The sequence below is a fragment of the Littorina saxatilis genome, unplaced genomic scaffold (assembly GCF_037325665.1).
Source record: "Littorina saxatilis isolate snail1 unplaced genomic scaffold, US_GU_Lsax_2.0 scaffold_713, whole genome shotgun sequence".
Lineage (NCBI taxonomy): Eukaryota > Metazoa > Mollusca > Gastropoda > Littorinimorpha > Littorinidae > Littorina > Littorina saxatilis.
Genome location: NW_027126616.1, coordinates 1 through 17,500, shown reverse-complemented (window position 1 = coordinate 17,500; position 17,500 = coordinate 1). Strand labels below are relative to the sequence as shown.

Here is a 17,500-nt window from a genome sequence, read left to right as displayed (position 1 = left end):
TGGTGAGTGCAATTGAAACCTGCTTGTTTTAATTTATTTCATGTACGTTTCCTTTTTTAACATAGACGGGAAATGGAGACGAGGGTGGTGTTGTATGTGCGTGTGTATGTATGTATGTATGTATGTATGTATGTATGTATGTATGTATGTATGTACTATGTATGTATGTATGTATGTATGTATGTATGTATGTATGTATGTATGTATGTATGTATGTATGTATGTATGTATGTATGTATGTATGTATGTATGTATGTATGTATGTATGCATGCATGATGCATGTATGTATGTACTAGAGGAATACCCGGCTTCGCCGGGGTGAATCGCGAGACAGAGACAGACAGCGTGGCGGTTCACCACAATCACCTTTGAAGGCGATCGCGAATCTGCTTATATCCATAACACATTACGAAAAGATCTAAATATGTAAAAAAAATCGATTTCTTACCCACAGAAAGAAAACCAAGGCATCCTGTCAGGGATAAAATGAGCCGAACTCATTTTGACCTGAGGTCAGGATGGATTTGCGCTATGAAAGAGTAACAAAACGGGCACCTGGCCCAATTCAGGGACAGGGAGGCAGCACAAGAGGGAGAGGAGACGGGCACCGCCCTCATAAGGCTTGAAAGCATTGCCTTATACGATGTCGAAGGCCACAACTGAGTGTGTCAGCAGTATTTACGGATGGGTCAAACGCTAGTAATGTATTAAATGATATGTCAATCAAATATTCTAATTACTGATTTTTTTCCACTGTTTGAGAAAAAATCCAATCGACAAAGCATACACCCGCTAAAATGCACAAGGGAGGGGGTGGGGTGGGGGTGGACGTTTGCAGTTAGCGGGTATATTGAGACCAAAATGTCTTACAGTTCCTCTTTCCGATCAGAGCTGATAATTTTACCTGAATTTCTGTTCTACAGTCCTGCAAGCCCGACTCGTGAGCGGCAGTAGATCAAGCGAGGGCCGACTGGAGGTGACGATGAACGGACAGTGGGGCACGGTGTGTGACGACAGCTTTACTACTGCCGATGCCATTGTTGCCTGTCGCATGCTGGGATATACTGGGTACACGCTCATTAACATATACATGTTGTTTGTATCTGTCTTTATCACTCCTTTCACCCAAGACCAACTTCCTTTGCCGCGTACAGCAACCCCTAAGACCCTGTGCCTAAGACCTTTTATTCTTATTAAAAAAACAAGATATGTGACTGTCAGTCAGTCTCTCTCTCCCTCTCTCTCTCTCTCTCTCTCTCTCTCTCTCTCTCTCTCTCTCTCTCTCTCTCTCTCTCTCTCTCTCTCTCTCTCTCTCTCTCTCTCTCTCTCTCTCTCTCTCTCTCTCTCTCTCTCTCTCTCTCTCTCTCAACCGACGTTGCTAGTAAATATTTGGTTTGTTACTGGTAATAAATAACAGCCAATTGAATGTCTTTTGCATCAAAGCCTTCGACCCGTTGTGAGAAGCGGCGCGTCCTACGGTCAAGGGACGGGAAGCATCCTGATGGACGATGTCAACTGTAACGGCACTGAAAGCAGCCTGGGGCAGTGCTCGTATACTGCTAACCATAACTGTGGACATAATGAAGACGTCGGCATCGACTGCCGCCCGGGTGGTGAGTGCAATTGAAACCTGCTTGTTTAAATTTATTTCATGTACGTTTCCTTTTTTAACATAGACGGGAAATGGAGACGAGGGTGGTGTTGTATGTGCGTGTGTATGTATGTATGTATGTATGTATGTATGTATGTATGTATGTATGTATGTATGTATGTATGTATGTATGTATGTATGTATGTATGTATGTATGTATGTATGTATGTATGTATGTATGTGTGTGTGTGTGTGTGTATGTATGTATGTATGTATGTATGTATGTATGTATGTATGTATGTATGTATGTATGTATGTTCACCACAATCACCTTTGAAGGCGAAGTCCTGTCAAACGGGATTGAGAATTTTAGAGCTTATTTCTTAGCCCTATATTATCTGTTGTGGCTTCTCGAATGCCAGAACATACAGATTTTGAAAGTTGGCAAATCAACACCAACAAACATGGTTTTGGGTGAATTAGGTCAGTTCCCTGTAAGTATTCAAGCGAAATGTCGTATGTTGAATTTTTGGTACAAACTTGCATTTTCTAATGATTCTGACAAACTTTCTTGTGTGACATATCGTTTTTTGTTTAAAATGTATGAATCTGGTGTATACAAGTCAAAATTTCTGCTTTCTGTCCATGGTGTTCTAAATGAGTTAGGCTTTAGTGATTTTTGGCACAATCAAACTAGCGATAATGTAACGGATGGTGGTTATTTCAATACTTTCAAAGCACTGATGAAAAATAGGCTACAAGACCAATTTGTCCAAACCTGGCATTCAGAAATAAATAACAATGAGTTTTATTATAATTATAGAATGTATAAAGAGAATTTTGAGTTTGAAAAGTACTTGTCTATCCTGCCGGTTAATTTAGCAAACGCTGTTTTAAAATTTAGAACACTGAATCATAAATTGCCTATACAAAAAGGTAGGACTCTTGGTGTTCCCAGACAAGACAGAATCTGTCACAAATGTTCATCATGTGACCTTGGGGACGAGTTCCATTATATTTTTGTATGTCCTTTTTTTACCAATTATAGAAAACAGTTGTTACGGTGCTATTATTATGCCCGCCCCAATTCAGTTAAATTCAAAGAGCTTTTTTCCACTACAAAAAAGAGTTTATTGCTAAAACTCGCAAAGTTCATGACACTTGTCATGGACTGTTTGAGAAGCGAGTAAAATTTAATTCTCTTTTAGCTTTATACTCCGATATCTGTTTTGTGTTGTTTGTAATAGTATTTTTGTCCTGATGTTAACTCACCCTCCGCCCCCCCTCCCCCTTCCCCCCATTCCCCATAGTAAAGAAATGTATGTAATCACTTTGCACTTGTAGTGTTTTATTATTATTATTATTATTATTATTATTATTATTATTATTATTATTATTATTATTATTATTATTATTACTATTATTACTATTAATTATTATTATTGTTGAATTGTTTCTTGTATTGTTTTTGCTCTCCCTCACCCCTCAACTCCCTTTTCTGTACATAGTCTGATTTCTTTTTGTTTTAGTTCCTTTTATTTGGTGTTGAATGAAATGTGTTTTTACTGTGTTTTTTAATTTTCCATGTACCCTCACGGGGTTTTATTGGAATAATAAAACTTGACTTGACTTGACTTGACAGACAAAAGCCGCTAGACCCCATCACAAACAGAACTCTAGAATCCACAGGTGTTGCCCACACACACACAAACACACACATACACAGAGAAGCCGTATATATATATATGTATGTATATCTATAAATATATAGAGATAGGTGACAGTGTATTTTTCGCGTGGCTATAAATTGATTGGACCTTTTCACTTTGACAGTAAGAACAACTTACGGGTGCAAGGGAAGCGTTCTGGACAGCGCAGTGACATTCTAAAAATAGTAACGTAGAAACGGGAATATGGATTGAAGCCACACGAAGGAAGGGAGATAAACGCAAAACACTGGAGAAGATAAGGAAGAGTTACTGGGAATGGTGAAATGAACAGAAAAACCAAAATCGGTTCAGCGCTGAGAGCACGTGTTGAAATATCTCATCGATGATATTGTGTCCGGGGTGTAGCTGAATACGGTGTCCAAATTTGAAAAAGATCCACCGAGAACTTTGGCGTTGTGATGTGGTCTAGCGGCTTTGGTGTGTCGGTATGGGGGCCCGGGTAGCTGAGGTGGAACCAAAATCGGTTCAGCGCTGCGCGCTGAGAGCACGTGTTGAAATATCTCATCGATGATATTGTGTCCGGGGTGTAGCTGAATACGGTGTCCAAATTTGAAAAAGATCCACCGAGAACTTTGGCGTTGTGATGTGGTCTAGCGGCTTTGGTGTGTCGGTATGGGGGCCCGGGTAGCTGAGGTGGAACCAAAATCGGTTCAGCGCTGCGCGCTGAGAGCACGTGTTGAAATATCTCATCGATGAGGTTGTGTCCGGGGTCTCTCTGAATAAGCCCACCAAATTTGAAGCAGATCCATCGAGAACTTTGGCCGCGCATCGCGCACAGACAGACAGACAGACAGACAGACAGACAGACAGACAGACAGACAGACAGACAGACACAAGTCGTATATATATATAGATGTATGTGTGTGTGTGTGTGTGTGTGTGTGTATGTATGTGTGTGTGCGTAGAGCGATTCAGAAAAACGTACTGGACCAATATTCATGAAATTTCACAGTAGAGTTCCTGAGTATGATATCCCCAGACATTTTTCATTTTGTCGATAAATGTCTTTAATGAAGTCATATCCGGCTTTTTGTGAAAGTTGAGGCAGCACTGTCACGCTCTCACTTTTCAACCAAATTGGTTGAAATGTTGGTCAAGTAATCTTCGACAAAGCCTGGACTTTGGTATTGCATTTCAGTTTGGAGGCCTAAAAACTAGTTAATTAGTTTGCTCATTAAAGTTGTCATTAAAATCGAATTTTCACTAACAGATTTAAAAATGATTGCATCGTATTCCTCAATTTCTCCTGAATTCAAAAATATATACATATGTTATGTTTACTCTACAAATGTGCTCAGAATTACAGAAAATAGGTTAAGTAGGCCAAAGTACTGCGTTTGCACGCTACGCGGAGACGAGTGTGACCCGTCTAGGTCTGTAGGTGTGGTTAATCGAGACTATCTTAAATATAGTCTCGGCGATGACTTTTGTTGGTGTTAATCTGTTACTTTGATGCCGACAGCTTGACTAAATGTTTTTATATCGCTTCACGCGACTTGTTCTTCTTCATATTGAGAATGGAAAAGTACCTGTACCTGTGTTTTTGTTTCTGCACATTCGATATTATAACAAAATTGCAATCTCGTCTAATTGGGATGCTCTTATAAGTGGTGTTTAGAGGAATGAGGAAATGTTTTTGTCAACGTTCAAGCGATTGACATCTCGTTATTTCACCACAAGTTTATGTCTTTATCATCTTTTCATCTTTGGTTTTGTCTGCTGGTGACTGTCCGGTATTTGCCAGACTTTATATTATAATACATCTGAAACAAGCAAATTGCAAACATTTGAACAAGAGAAACAAAAGGAGAAAAAAAAACACGCGCAGCGTTATTTTGAGGAAATGTGTGAAATGTACAGAAAAAAAGGATAGTCAGCTTTAACGGGTGTTACTTTGTGCGATAAATCAGCGTTTAGTCTTGAACTGCATTAACATGTTTGAGAGGTGATACCTACGAATCATATCATAAGATTCTGCGTTACAAATTATGCTCCGTGCAGGCGGACTGCCTTCAATTTGCAAAAGCAAGTGTTTTTAAAGCTGAATCAAAACAAGCTGAGGAAGAGCTCTCTTAGTGACGGTTGTTGGGTTACTTCTACTGAGTCACTTCCCTTGTTTGTGTACGTAAAGCGGCCACTAGGCACCCGGGTCATAGATGGCGCTGCCCGTCTTTCCGTCAGGTGGCGCTTCTGGACTACTTTTTGTTTCCAACACCGGAGAGAAGCAGCTCACTGTGGCGCATTCACTCACTTTGATTTAAATCTGATTACCATTCTTTTGGTGCGTATTCGATCAGATCGTGCCGTGTGCGTCTAGATTAAGGTACAGTGGATTCCTCAGATTATTCAGATTCGTCAAATTCACCAGAAACTCACCCAAAACGGTCAGATCAATAATACTCACAGTATACTCTTGATTGAGATGAATTCCGCCGTACTCTGACAAATAATCTGAATTTATCAGCTTGGCATATGTCAACATCAGTCAATGGATCTTTTCTTTTCTTTTTGTTTGTTTTGTATATTACGATTAACAAAAATAATACGATTTTTAATATTTTATTAATACAGCTTTCAATCAGTCAAACAACACAAACATAAATTATTTTGAGCACATCTCTAACAAATTGTCCAAGAAAAACACCGTACAATGTACAATTCACTCAGTGCTAGTGAATTGTTTATGTGTAAAACAGTATCTTCGGCTCGGTTGGTGAACGGAAGCAGGCCATCAGTCGGACGCCTTGAAGTACTGGTTGACGGACAGTGGGGCACGGTGTGTGATGACGAATTTGGGGTCAGTGATGCCAGAGTCGCCTGCCGCATGCTGGGATATTCTTCCAGGTATGTCCAAGGGTGGGATTCTTCCGGTATATGCCAGAAATCCGCATTTGATTATGGGCTCTTTTTTTTCTCTTTTGTGTGTGTGTGTGTGTGTGTGTGTGTGTGTGTGTGTGTGACACAGTGTGTGTGTGTGTGTGTGTGTGTGTGTGACACAGTGTGTGTGTGTGTGTGTGTGTGTGTGTGTGTGTGTGTGTGTGTGTGTGTGTGTGTGTGTGTGTGTGTGTGTTGTTTTTCAAGAAGACAATTCTTCAGGATTCATGACATTTTTCAGTCCCACCCATGTATGTCACCAATTACACTTTCCGACAGAGTAGCAAAGGTGGCGAAAGGGATTGAAATAGAGGGTAGGCCTACTGTCGACAAACTTACTTCATCCTCTTTCTTTGTATTCCAGTGTCTCACCACTCGTCAAAGGCTCAGCATTCTACGGTCCCGGGACAGGTGACATCATGATGGATGACGTGCGTTGTGTTGGATTGGAAACCAACCTGGGACAATGCTCCTTCACAAACTCAAGCCATGAAAATTGTGGCCATAACGAAGACGTGGGAATCGACTGTCTGCCTACATCTACTGGTAAGCAATTCTGATTGAAGGTTTGCGTTGGTAACTTTTGGTAATGTTTTTCGCACACAACATTTAGGGTGGGGTGGACTTGCTATTACAGTCTCCAGTACTGGCATGATATCAGCCGGCAAAGAAAGTGTATGGCTAGTTGAGTAAAAAACAAGTCGCGTAAGGCGAAATAACAACATTTAGTCAAGCTGTCGAACTCACAGAATGAAACTGAACGCACTGCATTTTTTCACCAAGACCGCATACTCGTAGTTTCGTCAGTCCACCGCTCGTGGCAAAGGCAGTGAAATCGACAAGCCAGAATAGTGCGGTAATGGTCGCGCTGAGTAGGATAACACGCTTTTGTGTATCTCTATTCTTTTTAGCGTACTGACTTTGTTTTTAATCCAAACATATCATATGTATATGTTTTTGGAATCAGGGACCGACAAGGAATAAGATGAAATTGTTTCTAAATCGATTTTGGACAATTAATTTTAATCATAAATTTCATATTTTTAATTTTCAGAGCTTGTTTGTAATCCAAACATAACTTATGTATATGTTTTTGGAATCAGAAAATGACGACGAATAAGATGAAATTGTTTTTGGATCGTTTAAAAAAAAATGACAAGTTTCCGAGTTTTAATGACCGAATTCATTAATTAGTTTTTAAGCCACCAAGCTGAAATGCAATACCAAAGTCCGGCCTTCGTCGAAGATTGCTTTGCCAAAATTTCAATCAATTTGATTGAAAAATGAGGGTGTGACGGTGCCGCCTCAACTTTTAGAAAAAGCCGGATATGACGTCATCAAAGACATGTATTGAAAAAATACAAATTTGTCCGGGGATATCATTCCCAGGAACTCTCATGTCAAATTTCATAAAGATCGGTCCAGTAGTTTGGTCTGAATCGCTCTACACACACCGACAGACAGACAGACAGACAGACAGACAGACATACACCACGACCCTCGTCTCGATTCCCCCTCTATGTTAAAACATTTAGTCAAGACTTGACTAGATGTAAAAAAGAAAGCCCTTTTAACTCCGGAAAACGAAGTCGACGGAGGTCAGTCAATCAGATTCAGTGATAAACGGTTGCACAGACTCAAATTTACACAAACATCGTTATATATAGAGACAATCTTACATATATCGTAGAGTCGCCGGGTATAAACCCCGACTGTGCAGGTGCGAGTGTGTTGTTGGTTTCTAGCAAATCAGACACGTGAGTGGCTCCGAAATAATATCTAGTGCTGCTATTAAAAGTCTTTTTATGAATCAGATCAGGAACAGTAGCTTTTTCTTTATTCATGTTTCATTACTTTTTTTTTTTTTTTACCTTATTAACTGACAAAACAATATCATATAATTCGTAATAACAAAACGGGACTTGAGGAACATCATCAGGGTCTTCAACGCTGGAATGTTTGACGAAAAACGTTATTAGACGTTGACTTTGTTTTACCTTCATTCTTAGACATTTCTGAATGTTGGAAAACACATAGGTTGGTGTTTTGCTCTTTATACTAAAGCTAGTCAATAAATAAACGTAAATCACGCACAGACACAATCAAATGGAAAACAAATTGGAACTTTTAGAATGTACAGGGGGTATCAAGGGTACGATGAAGAATACAGCACAAACATATAATTTTAGAAATTTGATATTGATGTTTAAAAATAAAGGTCACAGTCTTTGAAGCTGGTTGTAAAATTGATCTGATCTGTTCGATTGCATGTGAAGTTATGTACAGAATTGCAAAGTGAATTACCCGAATTATGATAAGTAATGAAAGTGTCGTTTTTCCGTTGCTTTGAGGCGTTACACTTTAGAATAATGATGTCTTTGATGGTCAGTGAAAATGCTTAAATTAACTTCAAAGATCATCCCTTCCATGCTCAAATGTCAGATTCAGTTTTAAAGACCGACAAAATCCCGTTGTAAAATCAGCACGTTAGGCAAACTTGCTTCCCATTTTGAGCAAAGCTTTTTATTTGTCTGCATATTTTGTTCAGTCTCAAGAGCACGACTGGTGAACGGCAGGAAAGCAAGCGAGGGACGGCTGGAGGTGTACAGTAACGGACAGTGGGGCACCGTGTGTGATGACAGCTTTGACATCAACGATGCTAGAGTTGCTTGCCGTATGATGGGATATTCAGGGTACATCCTCATGCTCATTCATTTGCCTCTGTGTCTATCGTCACCCACTATCTTCCTCGCCAGCATGCTTTTTTTCATGCTGTTCTTCTTCTTGTCGTTCGCTGTTAGATCGTCAGTCCGGACTGCAGGGCGAAACGTGCTGTCCTCTCTCATGCTGTTCAGACAGCTTCGTTCTGCAGAGACATTTCAACATCTTCACTTTCATTTCTGTTCCGCACTAGGTGAATCTAGACAGTAACGCCTATTTTCAATTATTTGTCTGTACACAGCTTTAATGATCTCTGAACACTTTGTAAGGGACGCAATATGAATTGAATTATTTGTTGAAATTGACCAAATAGTCAATATCGTTTTTCTTGTGTCAAACGTTGCACAGAACAATACATTACTTTCCAGCGTTCAACCCGTTGTGAGGGATAGCGCGTCCTACGGTCAAGGGACGGGAAGCATCCTCATGGACGATGTCAGCTGTCGTGGAACAGAAACCAGCCTGAACCAGTGCTCCTTCACGTCTAACCACAACTGTGCGCATTATGAAGATGTCGGCATAGATTGTAGCCCGTATGGTAAGTAGATAGGATCAGTTTAGATTTGTGTGGCCATGGAATGTTATTAAGTGGGCGTATCTAACGACAATGTATAACAAGTCGCGTGAAGCGATATAAAAACATTTAGTCAGTCGGTATCAAACAAAAAAGATCAACATGACAAACCAGTCATCGACAAAACCATAGTTCGATAGTCTTGGCTAACCATACCCGAAGACCGAGACGGGTCACGTTTGTCACTGCGAAACATGCGACCGTAGTACTTTACTGAACCTATTTCCTTTCATTTTGAGCACATGTTTAGAGTAAATATGACATACCTTTATATTTTTAAATTCAGGAGAAGATGAGAAATACAATGCTACTGAAAATTCGATTTTAATGACAACTTTAATGGGCAAACTTTTAAACTAATTCTTAAGTTTACGAGTTAAAAATGTAATGTAATCCCATAGTCCGGACTTCGTCGAAAAGTTCTTGACCAAAAATTCAATCAATTAGTTTGAAAAATGAGGGTGTGACAGTGCTGCCTCAACTTTTGCAAAAACCGGATATGACGTCATCAAAGACATCTATTAAACAAAAATGAAAAAACCCAGGAACTCTCATGTGAAGTTAAATGAAGATCGGTCCAGTAGTTTTCTCGTGATCACGTTTTTCACACACACCGTGGTTCGGCCGATTTAGTTTTGTTGTTTATAACACAGCTTTTTTAATAGTTACTCCTATTGGAGTTCTTTGTCGGGGCATTTACCTAGACAGGAGATAAGTGACTTTCCAAAGAAGCTGCACGTTTAGCCCACTGTCTCATATATCTGTGCAACAGTGACTTCCGCCCGGCTGGTGAATGGCAACAGGACAAGCGAGGGACGTTTGGAGGTGATGGTGGGCGGACGATGGGGCACGGTTTGTGATGACAGCTTTGATATCAACGATGCCAGAGTCGCCTGCCGCATGCTGGGATATTCTTCCAGGTACGATAACCGGTGATATATCAAAACCAGGGCATTTTTTATTAGCCAATGACGGAGCTTTCTGCTCGGCAGGAATCTAATGGTGTCTCAGGCTCCCATTAGCCCAATTTCTACCGGCATTTGTTTTCTAATCAACCGGTAGAGTTCCCTGGGTAACAAGTCAGTTTTGGCGTTCAATGCAATGGCTCGGGAATAGAATATAAAACAACGCGAACTGGTGTAGGGGTTAGGTGTGCTAAGTGGCCACTCAAGTTACTTTTATGTGCCATTTAAAGGTGTTGAATGCCATTGCGAATGTGTTTCATCAGGTTAGTATTGAAGTTTTCGTTAAAAGATGTCATCGTTCTGTAAACCTCCTGTGAGGCGGAATGGGGCGAGAACGCGGAAATAGTAGATCATGATCAAGGGAGTTTTCTCTTTCTACTGCAATTTTCGTAATCTGGGACCAAATTTAGTTCTTAACATGCAGCATGCAACCCAGATTCATTAATGTGAATTCAACAAATGATGTTTTGAAAGTTTTTATCCAACCTTTGTTATTTGTTTACCTTCATATCAAAAGAAGCACAAATATAAGAACATACCCCCAGCTCCCACCCCACCTTCCAACCCCAAAAACGTGTTTATTTTTGCATTTAATTTTTCTCCTTGTAAGAGTTGGGATGCTCTTGGTGGACTAAGGGTGAATCAGACAGGTTATGGGAGCGGATGTAGTAGATGATTGTTGCTTAATGGTCTTTTGAACTAAAAGTAATTTGCTGCCCTTCTTCCAGTACAACACCCGTAGTCAAGGGCGTTGCTCACTACGGTCAGGGGACGGGGGACGTCATGATGGATGACGTCAGCTGTAACGGCAATGAAACCAACCTAGGACAATGCTCATTCACAGACTCCAGCAATGAAAATTGTAACCATTTTGAAGACGTAGGAATCGACTGCCTGCCTCCATCTACTGGTAAGGAATTATTGGATTGAAGGACCGTATTGGCCTCAAGAGATTATCAATTCAACAATACTCCTTGGTGCGAGACTTTATCAAATGCTTTTGACTCGTCAAAAAACTCCGGTTGTGTTGTTAGCCTGTGTCGTAATTAACACAAATATCGTTATTTAAAGAGACAAACTGACATACCGTAGAGTCGCCGGGTATAAACCCCGACTGTGCAGGTGTGAGTGTGTTGTTGGTTTATAGCAAATCAGACACATGAGTCCAACATAACCCAACAAGGCAATTGGACGATAATTACTACAAATCTCTGCTGGGATTTACTTGTTAATGGGCGATACATTATAGCTGTTTTCTAAATGTAAGGATACTCCTTACCTCAGACTCTGTGAGTGGTTCCGAAATAACATCTAGGGCTGCTATTATAAGTCTTTTATGAATCAGATCAGGAACAGTACCTTTTTCTTTATCAATTAAGATGTTTGATTACTTCTTTTTCCTCATTAACTGACAAAACAATATCACAGAATTCTTAATTATAAAAACGGAACTTGAGAAACAATATCATCAGGGTCTGCAACAGTGGAATTTTTGACAAAAAAGTTATTGGGCGTTGGCTGTGTTGGCTTGATTCAAAGACATTTCTGAATAATGTTGGTTGGAAGAGTATAACAAATGCGCATGTTGAAAAACAGATAGGCTTGTGTTTTTCTCTTTGTACTTAAGCTAGTCAATAAATAAACGTAAATCACGCACAGACACAATCAACTGGACAACAAATTGAAACTTTTAGAATGTAAAGTAAGTCTTTGTAACTCCATTGACTTGACAGGTTAGGTCTCCACCAAAACAACAAGAATCAGACCCTTCTTACAGTGAGTTTTCCAACCTGAATCTACTTGAAATCTTTGTCTGCTGTCATAATAAAAATGCATGGAAAGTACCATACGTTTTTTTTTTTTTTTTTTTTGGGGGGGGGGGGTGGATGGTGAGGGGGTTTCAAGGGTACGATGAAGAATACAGCAAAAAAATACAATTTTAGAAATTTGATATGGATGTTTAAAAAAAAAAGGTCACAGTCGTAGTAGCTGGTTGATAATACATTTTTAAAATTGATCTGATCTGTTCGATTGCATGTGAAGTTATGTACAGATTTTCAAAGTGAATGACCTGATTTATGAAATGTAACGAAACTGTCGTTTTTCCCTACATTTGAGGCGCTACACTTTAGAACAATGATGTCTTTGTTGGTCAGTGAAAATGCTTACCGGTAAATTAACTTCACAGATCATCCCTGCCATGCTCAAATGTCAGATTCTGTCTTAATGACCGACAAAATACCGATGTGAAATCAGCACGTAGGCAAACTTGCTTCTCATTTTGAGCAAAGCTTTTTATTTATCAGCATATTTTGTTCAGTCTCAAGAGCACGACTGGTGAACGGCATCAAAGCAAGCGAGGGACGGCTGGAGGTGTACAGTAACGGACAGTGGGGCACCGTGTGTGATGACAGCTTTGACATCAACGATGCTAGAGTTGCTTGCCGTATGCTGGGATATTCAGGGTACATCCTCATGTTTATCCAATTCCCTCTGTGTCTATCATCACCCACTATCTTTATCGCCAGAATGTTTTTCTTAATGCTGTTCAGACAGCTTCGTCCTGCAGAGACATTTTAACATCTTCACTTTTATTCCTGTTCCGCACTAGTTGAAACTAGACAGTGACGCCTATTTTCTATTATTTGTCTGTACACAGCTTTAATGATCTCTGAACACTGTGTAAGGGACGCAATATGAATTGAATTATTTGTTGAAATTGACCAAATATTCAATATCTTTTCTCTTGTGTCAAACGTTGCACAGAACAATACATTACTTTCCAGCGTTCAACCCGTTGTGAGGGATAGCGCGTCCTACGGTCTAGGGACGGGAAGCATCCTTATGGACGATGTTAGCTGTCGTGGAACAGAAACCAGCCTGAACCAGTGCTCCTTCACGTCTAACCACAACTGTGCGCATTATGAAGATGTCGGCATAGATTGTAGTCCGTATGGTAAGTAGATAGGATCAGTTTGGATTTTTTTGTTTGGCCACGGGATGTTATCAAGTGGGCGTGTCTAACGACAATGTATAACAAGTCGCGTGAAGCGATATAAAAACATTCAGTCAGTCGGTATCAAACAAAAAAAGATCAACACGACAAACCTCTCATCGCCGAGACTATAGTTCGATAGTCTCGGCTAACCATACCCGAAGACCGAGACGTGTCACGCTCGTCTCTGCGAAGCACATTCTTATTAGAGTAAAAATGACATACCTTTATATGTCTAAATTCAGGAGAAGATGAGAAATACAATGCTACTGAAAATTCGATTTTAATGACAACTTTAATGAGCAAACTTTTTAACTAATTTTTAAGCTTACGTCCGCACTTCGTCGAAAATTTCTTGACCAATATTTTAATCAATTAGTTTGCAAAATGAGGGTGTGACAGTGCTGCCTCAACTTTCACAAAAAGCCGGATAGGACGTCATCAAAGGCATCTATCAAAACAATGAAAAAACCCTCTGGGGATATCATACACAGGAACTCTCATGTGAAGTTTAATGAAGATCGGTCCAGTAGTTTTCTCGGAATCACTTTATACACACGCACCGTGTTTCGGCCGATTTATTCTTGTTGTTTATATCACAGCATTTTTAATAGTTACTCCTATTGGAGTTCTTTGTCAGAGCGTTTACTTAGGCAGAAGATAAGTGACATTCTAACGAAGCTGCACGTTTAGCCCACTGTCTCATATATCTGTGCAACAGTGACTTCCGCCCGGCTGGTGAATGGCAACAGGACAAGCGAGGGACGTTTGGAGGTGATGGTGGGCGGACGATGGGGGACGGTGTGTGATGACAGCTTTGATATCAACGATGCCAGAGTCGCCTGCCGCATGCTGGGATATTCTTCCAGGTACGATAACCGGTGATATATCAAAACCAGGCCATTTTCTATCAGGTAATTTGATTAGCCAATGACGGAGCTTTCTGCTCGGCAGGAATCTAATGGTGTCTCAGGCTCCCATTGGCCCAACTTCCACCAGTATTTGTTTTCTTATCTACCGGTATATTTCACTGGGTAAAAAGTCAGTTTTGGCTTTCCATGCCATGGCTCTGTGATAAAATAAACCACAAGACCTGGTGTTGGGTTTAGGTGTGCTAAGTGGCCATTCAAGTGACTTTTATGTGACATTTAAAGGTGTTGAATGCCATTGCGAATGTGTTTCATCAGGTTAGCATTGATGTTTTCGTGAAAAGATTCAAACGTTCTGTAAACCTCCTGTGAGGCGGAATGGGGCGAGAACGCGGAAATAGTAGATCATGATCAAGGGAGTTTTCTCTTTCTACTGCAATTTTTGCAACCTGCGACCAAATTTGGTTCTTAACATGCAGCATGCAATCCAGATTCATTTATTTGAATTGAACAAATGATCTTTTGAAAGTTTAAATCCAACCTTTGTTAGGTTTTGGCCTTCATATCAAAAGAAACACCACAATAAGAACATACCCCCAGCTCCCACCCCATCTTCCAACACCAAAAACGTGTTTATTTTTGCATTTAATTTTTCTGCTTAAGTTAAAAGTAAGAGTTGGGATGCTCTTGGTGGACTAAGGGTGAATCAAACAGGTTATGAGAGCGGATGTAGTAGATGATTTTTGCTTAATGGTCTTTTGAACTAAAAGTAATGTGCTGCCCTTCTTCCAGTACAACACCCGTAGTCAAGGGCTTTGCTCACTACGGTCAGGGGACGGGGGACGTCATGATGGATGACGTCAGCTGTAACGGCAATGAAACCAACTTGGGACAATGCTCCTTCACAGACTCCAGCCATGAAAATTGTAACCATTTTGAAGACGTAGGAATCGACTGCCTGCCTCCAACTACTGGTAAGGAATTATTGGATTGAAGGTTTATATTGGCCTCAACATATGATCTTTATGGTGTGTTTTTTTCTAGGTTTAAAATGCATTTTTAACTAGGGTTTTGTGCCTGTTAATGTCATGGAAGCTGTTTTTCAACATACATGTACCGCAAACTCCCTTGTAAACGCCCACCCCCCTTATTCACCAATTTCGCTCAACAGGATGGTAACTGTCCCCAGTTCTGTCCCTGCAGGTGAATTCTGTAACAACTGTACCAGAACAAGGATAACATTGTATCATTTTAAAATCATTAGTTCATCTTATAGAAGGATTCAGGAAAGAGGCAAAACATTGTTTTGCATTTGAGTATTGGACGAACATCTAAAAAAAGTCAGTTGTGTAGGTTTCACACTTTAATGGCACAGTCCTCGTGTACACAATTCGAATCGCCATCTTAGACCTGGCTAAGACCATTCCTTCAATTGGACACATACCAACATGTTACAGCCTGGGTACTCTACGCACAGAGGACGAATTGTTTGATGAGTTCATTACCTAACAGATCCCAGTGGAATCTGTGAAAGTATTTATAAAAAAAAAGGGCCTTTCGGTTTTTGTCCAAATGGAGGGATGTTCCTGACGAGATTTGAGATTGTGAGCCAAACTGGTTTCACCTGTGCCATTAAACAATTAACATAGATTTTGACAAAGCAGAAATGATATGATTATGTAAATGATATCAGGTTCTAAGACCCCGTCAAGGCCTGAGTGGTTTTCATTATACGTATGGTACTGATTTGACTGCTTAAGTATGCACGTCTGTGGGAAAATTAATCTGCCTTTCTCATGCAATGCCTCTTCCTACTTTTAAAAAAAGGTGGACTCAAAACCATTCAGAGACTATCTATTATTTTCAAAAATGGTGCACTAAAAACGTTTTCAGTGATAATCATTTACTTTTAAAAAAAGTGCACAAAAACTTTTTCGAAGATGATCTAGTCTCCGAGAGGGTGTGGTAAACAGCAACAAAACAGACAATGGAAGTCTTGCCTGATACTGACCAAGAATGCGTGTTCAGCTTGTTATGCGTGCTATAGTTTCAGGTGTACGACTGGTAAACGGCAGGAAACTAAGCGAGGGACGACTGGAGGTGTTCATAAACGGGCAGTGGGGCACCGTGTGTGATGACAGCTTTACTGTTGCTGATGCCAGAGTGGCCTGTCGCATGCTGGGATATTCAGGGTACATCCTTATTCTCTCTTTTCCGAATATCTTTCTGTCCTTCTCTTCCTGGCTGGTTCTATTTCCTTGTGACATGGTTCAAAGTACTTCATTAGATGATGACAAGATATTCCAACTTTACCATGCTTACACATTTGCTGTTTTTATCAGCCTGAGCCTGGGCGGGATCCCTCCATTTGAACTGCTTTTTCTGTCCACGGTTAAAAATCCTTTTTGGCTCACGTAAGTGTAGCCTATGCGATCGTAACTTTGTCTGTCTGTGCGTGTGTGCGTGTGTGCGTGTGTATGTCTGTGGTAGAAACTTTAACATTTGAAGACGTCACATTATGGCGTAAGAGGGTTAGACGTCACGCGAAGGAATTACTGAAAGTCTCGGTCATTGTTATTTTGAGCGGGCCGAGACTAGTTGGCAGTCGTGTCCCTGTAAGTTACAGGCTACATGCAGACAGACAGATCTAGATCTAGTGTCTCGCTTTCTTGCACAGTGTCACCTATGCTTACTGTGTGTGTGTGTGTGTGTGTGTGTGTGTGTGTGTGTGTGTATGTGTGACGGAGTGATTGAGTTTGTGTTACTGTTTATCGATTTCTGACGGGAGCCTTGAAGACTTCGCCTCTTGTTACATATATGTATACAATCGTTCCACGTTTGCTCTTGTATCAAAATAGACTTATGAAAAGAGCTTGGTGTATTTGTTTCCTTGCTAGCCTTCAACCATTGGTGAGAGGCAATGCGGCGTACGGTGAAGGGACGGGGAGCATCCTGATGGACGATGTCAACTGTAACGGCACTGAAACCAGTCTCAGCCAGTGCTCGTTTTCTGAAGACCACAACTGCGGACATTATGAAGATGTTGGCATAGACTGTCGCTCGTTCGGTACGTTCTTGAAAATAGGATGAGTCGTGCACTTTGTAATACAGTTACCCATTTGACTTTGTTTTAAAGCAAAGAACAGTTCGTCACACCGTTCACATCGGAAACTCAGTTCA

At 40.5% G+C, this 17,500-nt stretch overlaps 1 protein-coding gene across 1 annotated transcript in view; it reads left to right on the top strand.

The window, feature by feature from the left end:
* The window catches only part of LOC138955122 (scavenger receptor cysteine-rich domain-containing protein DMBT1-like), a 23,197-nt gene extending 5,772 nt beyond the window's left edge, over nt 1–17,425 (top strand). Inside the window, exons 5-19 of the mRNA XM_070326796.1 lie at nt 1–2; nt 925–1,069; nt 1,445–1,614; nt 6,019–6,166; nt 6,561–6,742; nt 8,745–8,889; nt 9,286–9,455; nt 10,264–10,411; nt 11,185–11,366; nt 12,777–12,921; nt 13,243–13,412; nt 14,173–14,320; nt 15,113–15,294; nt 16,368–16,512; nt 17,218–17,425. The exon at nt 1–2 is cut by the window's left edge and continues 168 nt beyond it. Of these exons, the coding sequence (XP_070182897.1) occupies nt 1–2; nt 925–1,069; nt 1,445–1,614; nt 6,019–6,166; nt 6,561–6,742; nt 8,745–8,889; nt 9,286–9,455; nt 10,264–10,411; nt 11,185–11,366; nt 12,777–12,921; nt 13,243–13,412; nt 14,173–14,320; nt 15,113–15,294; nt 16,368–16,512; nt 17,218–17,410 (2,275 nt within the window). The 3' untranslated portion in view covers nt 17,411–17,425. The remainder of the gene's footprint in view (nt 3–924; nt 1,070–1,444; nt 1,615–6,018; nt 6,167–6,560; nt 6,743–8,744; nt 8,890–9,285; nt 9,456–10,263; nt 10,412–11,184; nt 11,367–12,776; nt 12,922–13,242; nt 13,413–14,172; nt 14,321–15,112; nt 15,295–16,367; nt 16,513–17,217) is intronic.
* The last annotated feature ends 75 nt before the right edge of the window (nt 17,426–17,500 follow it).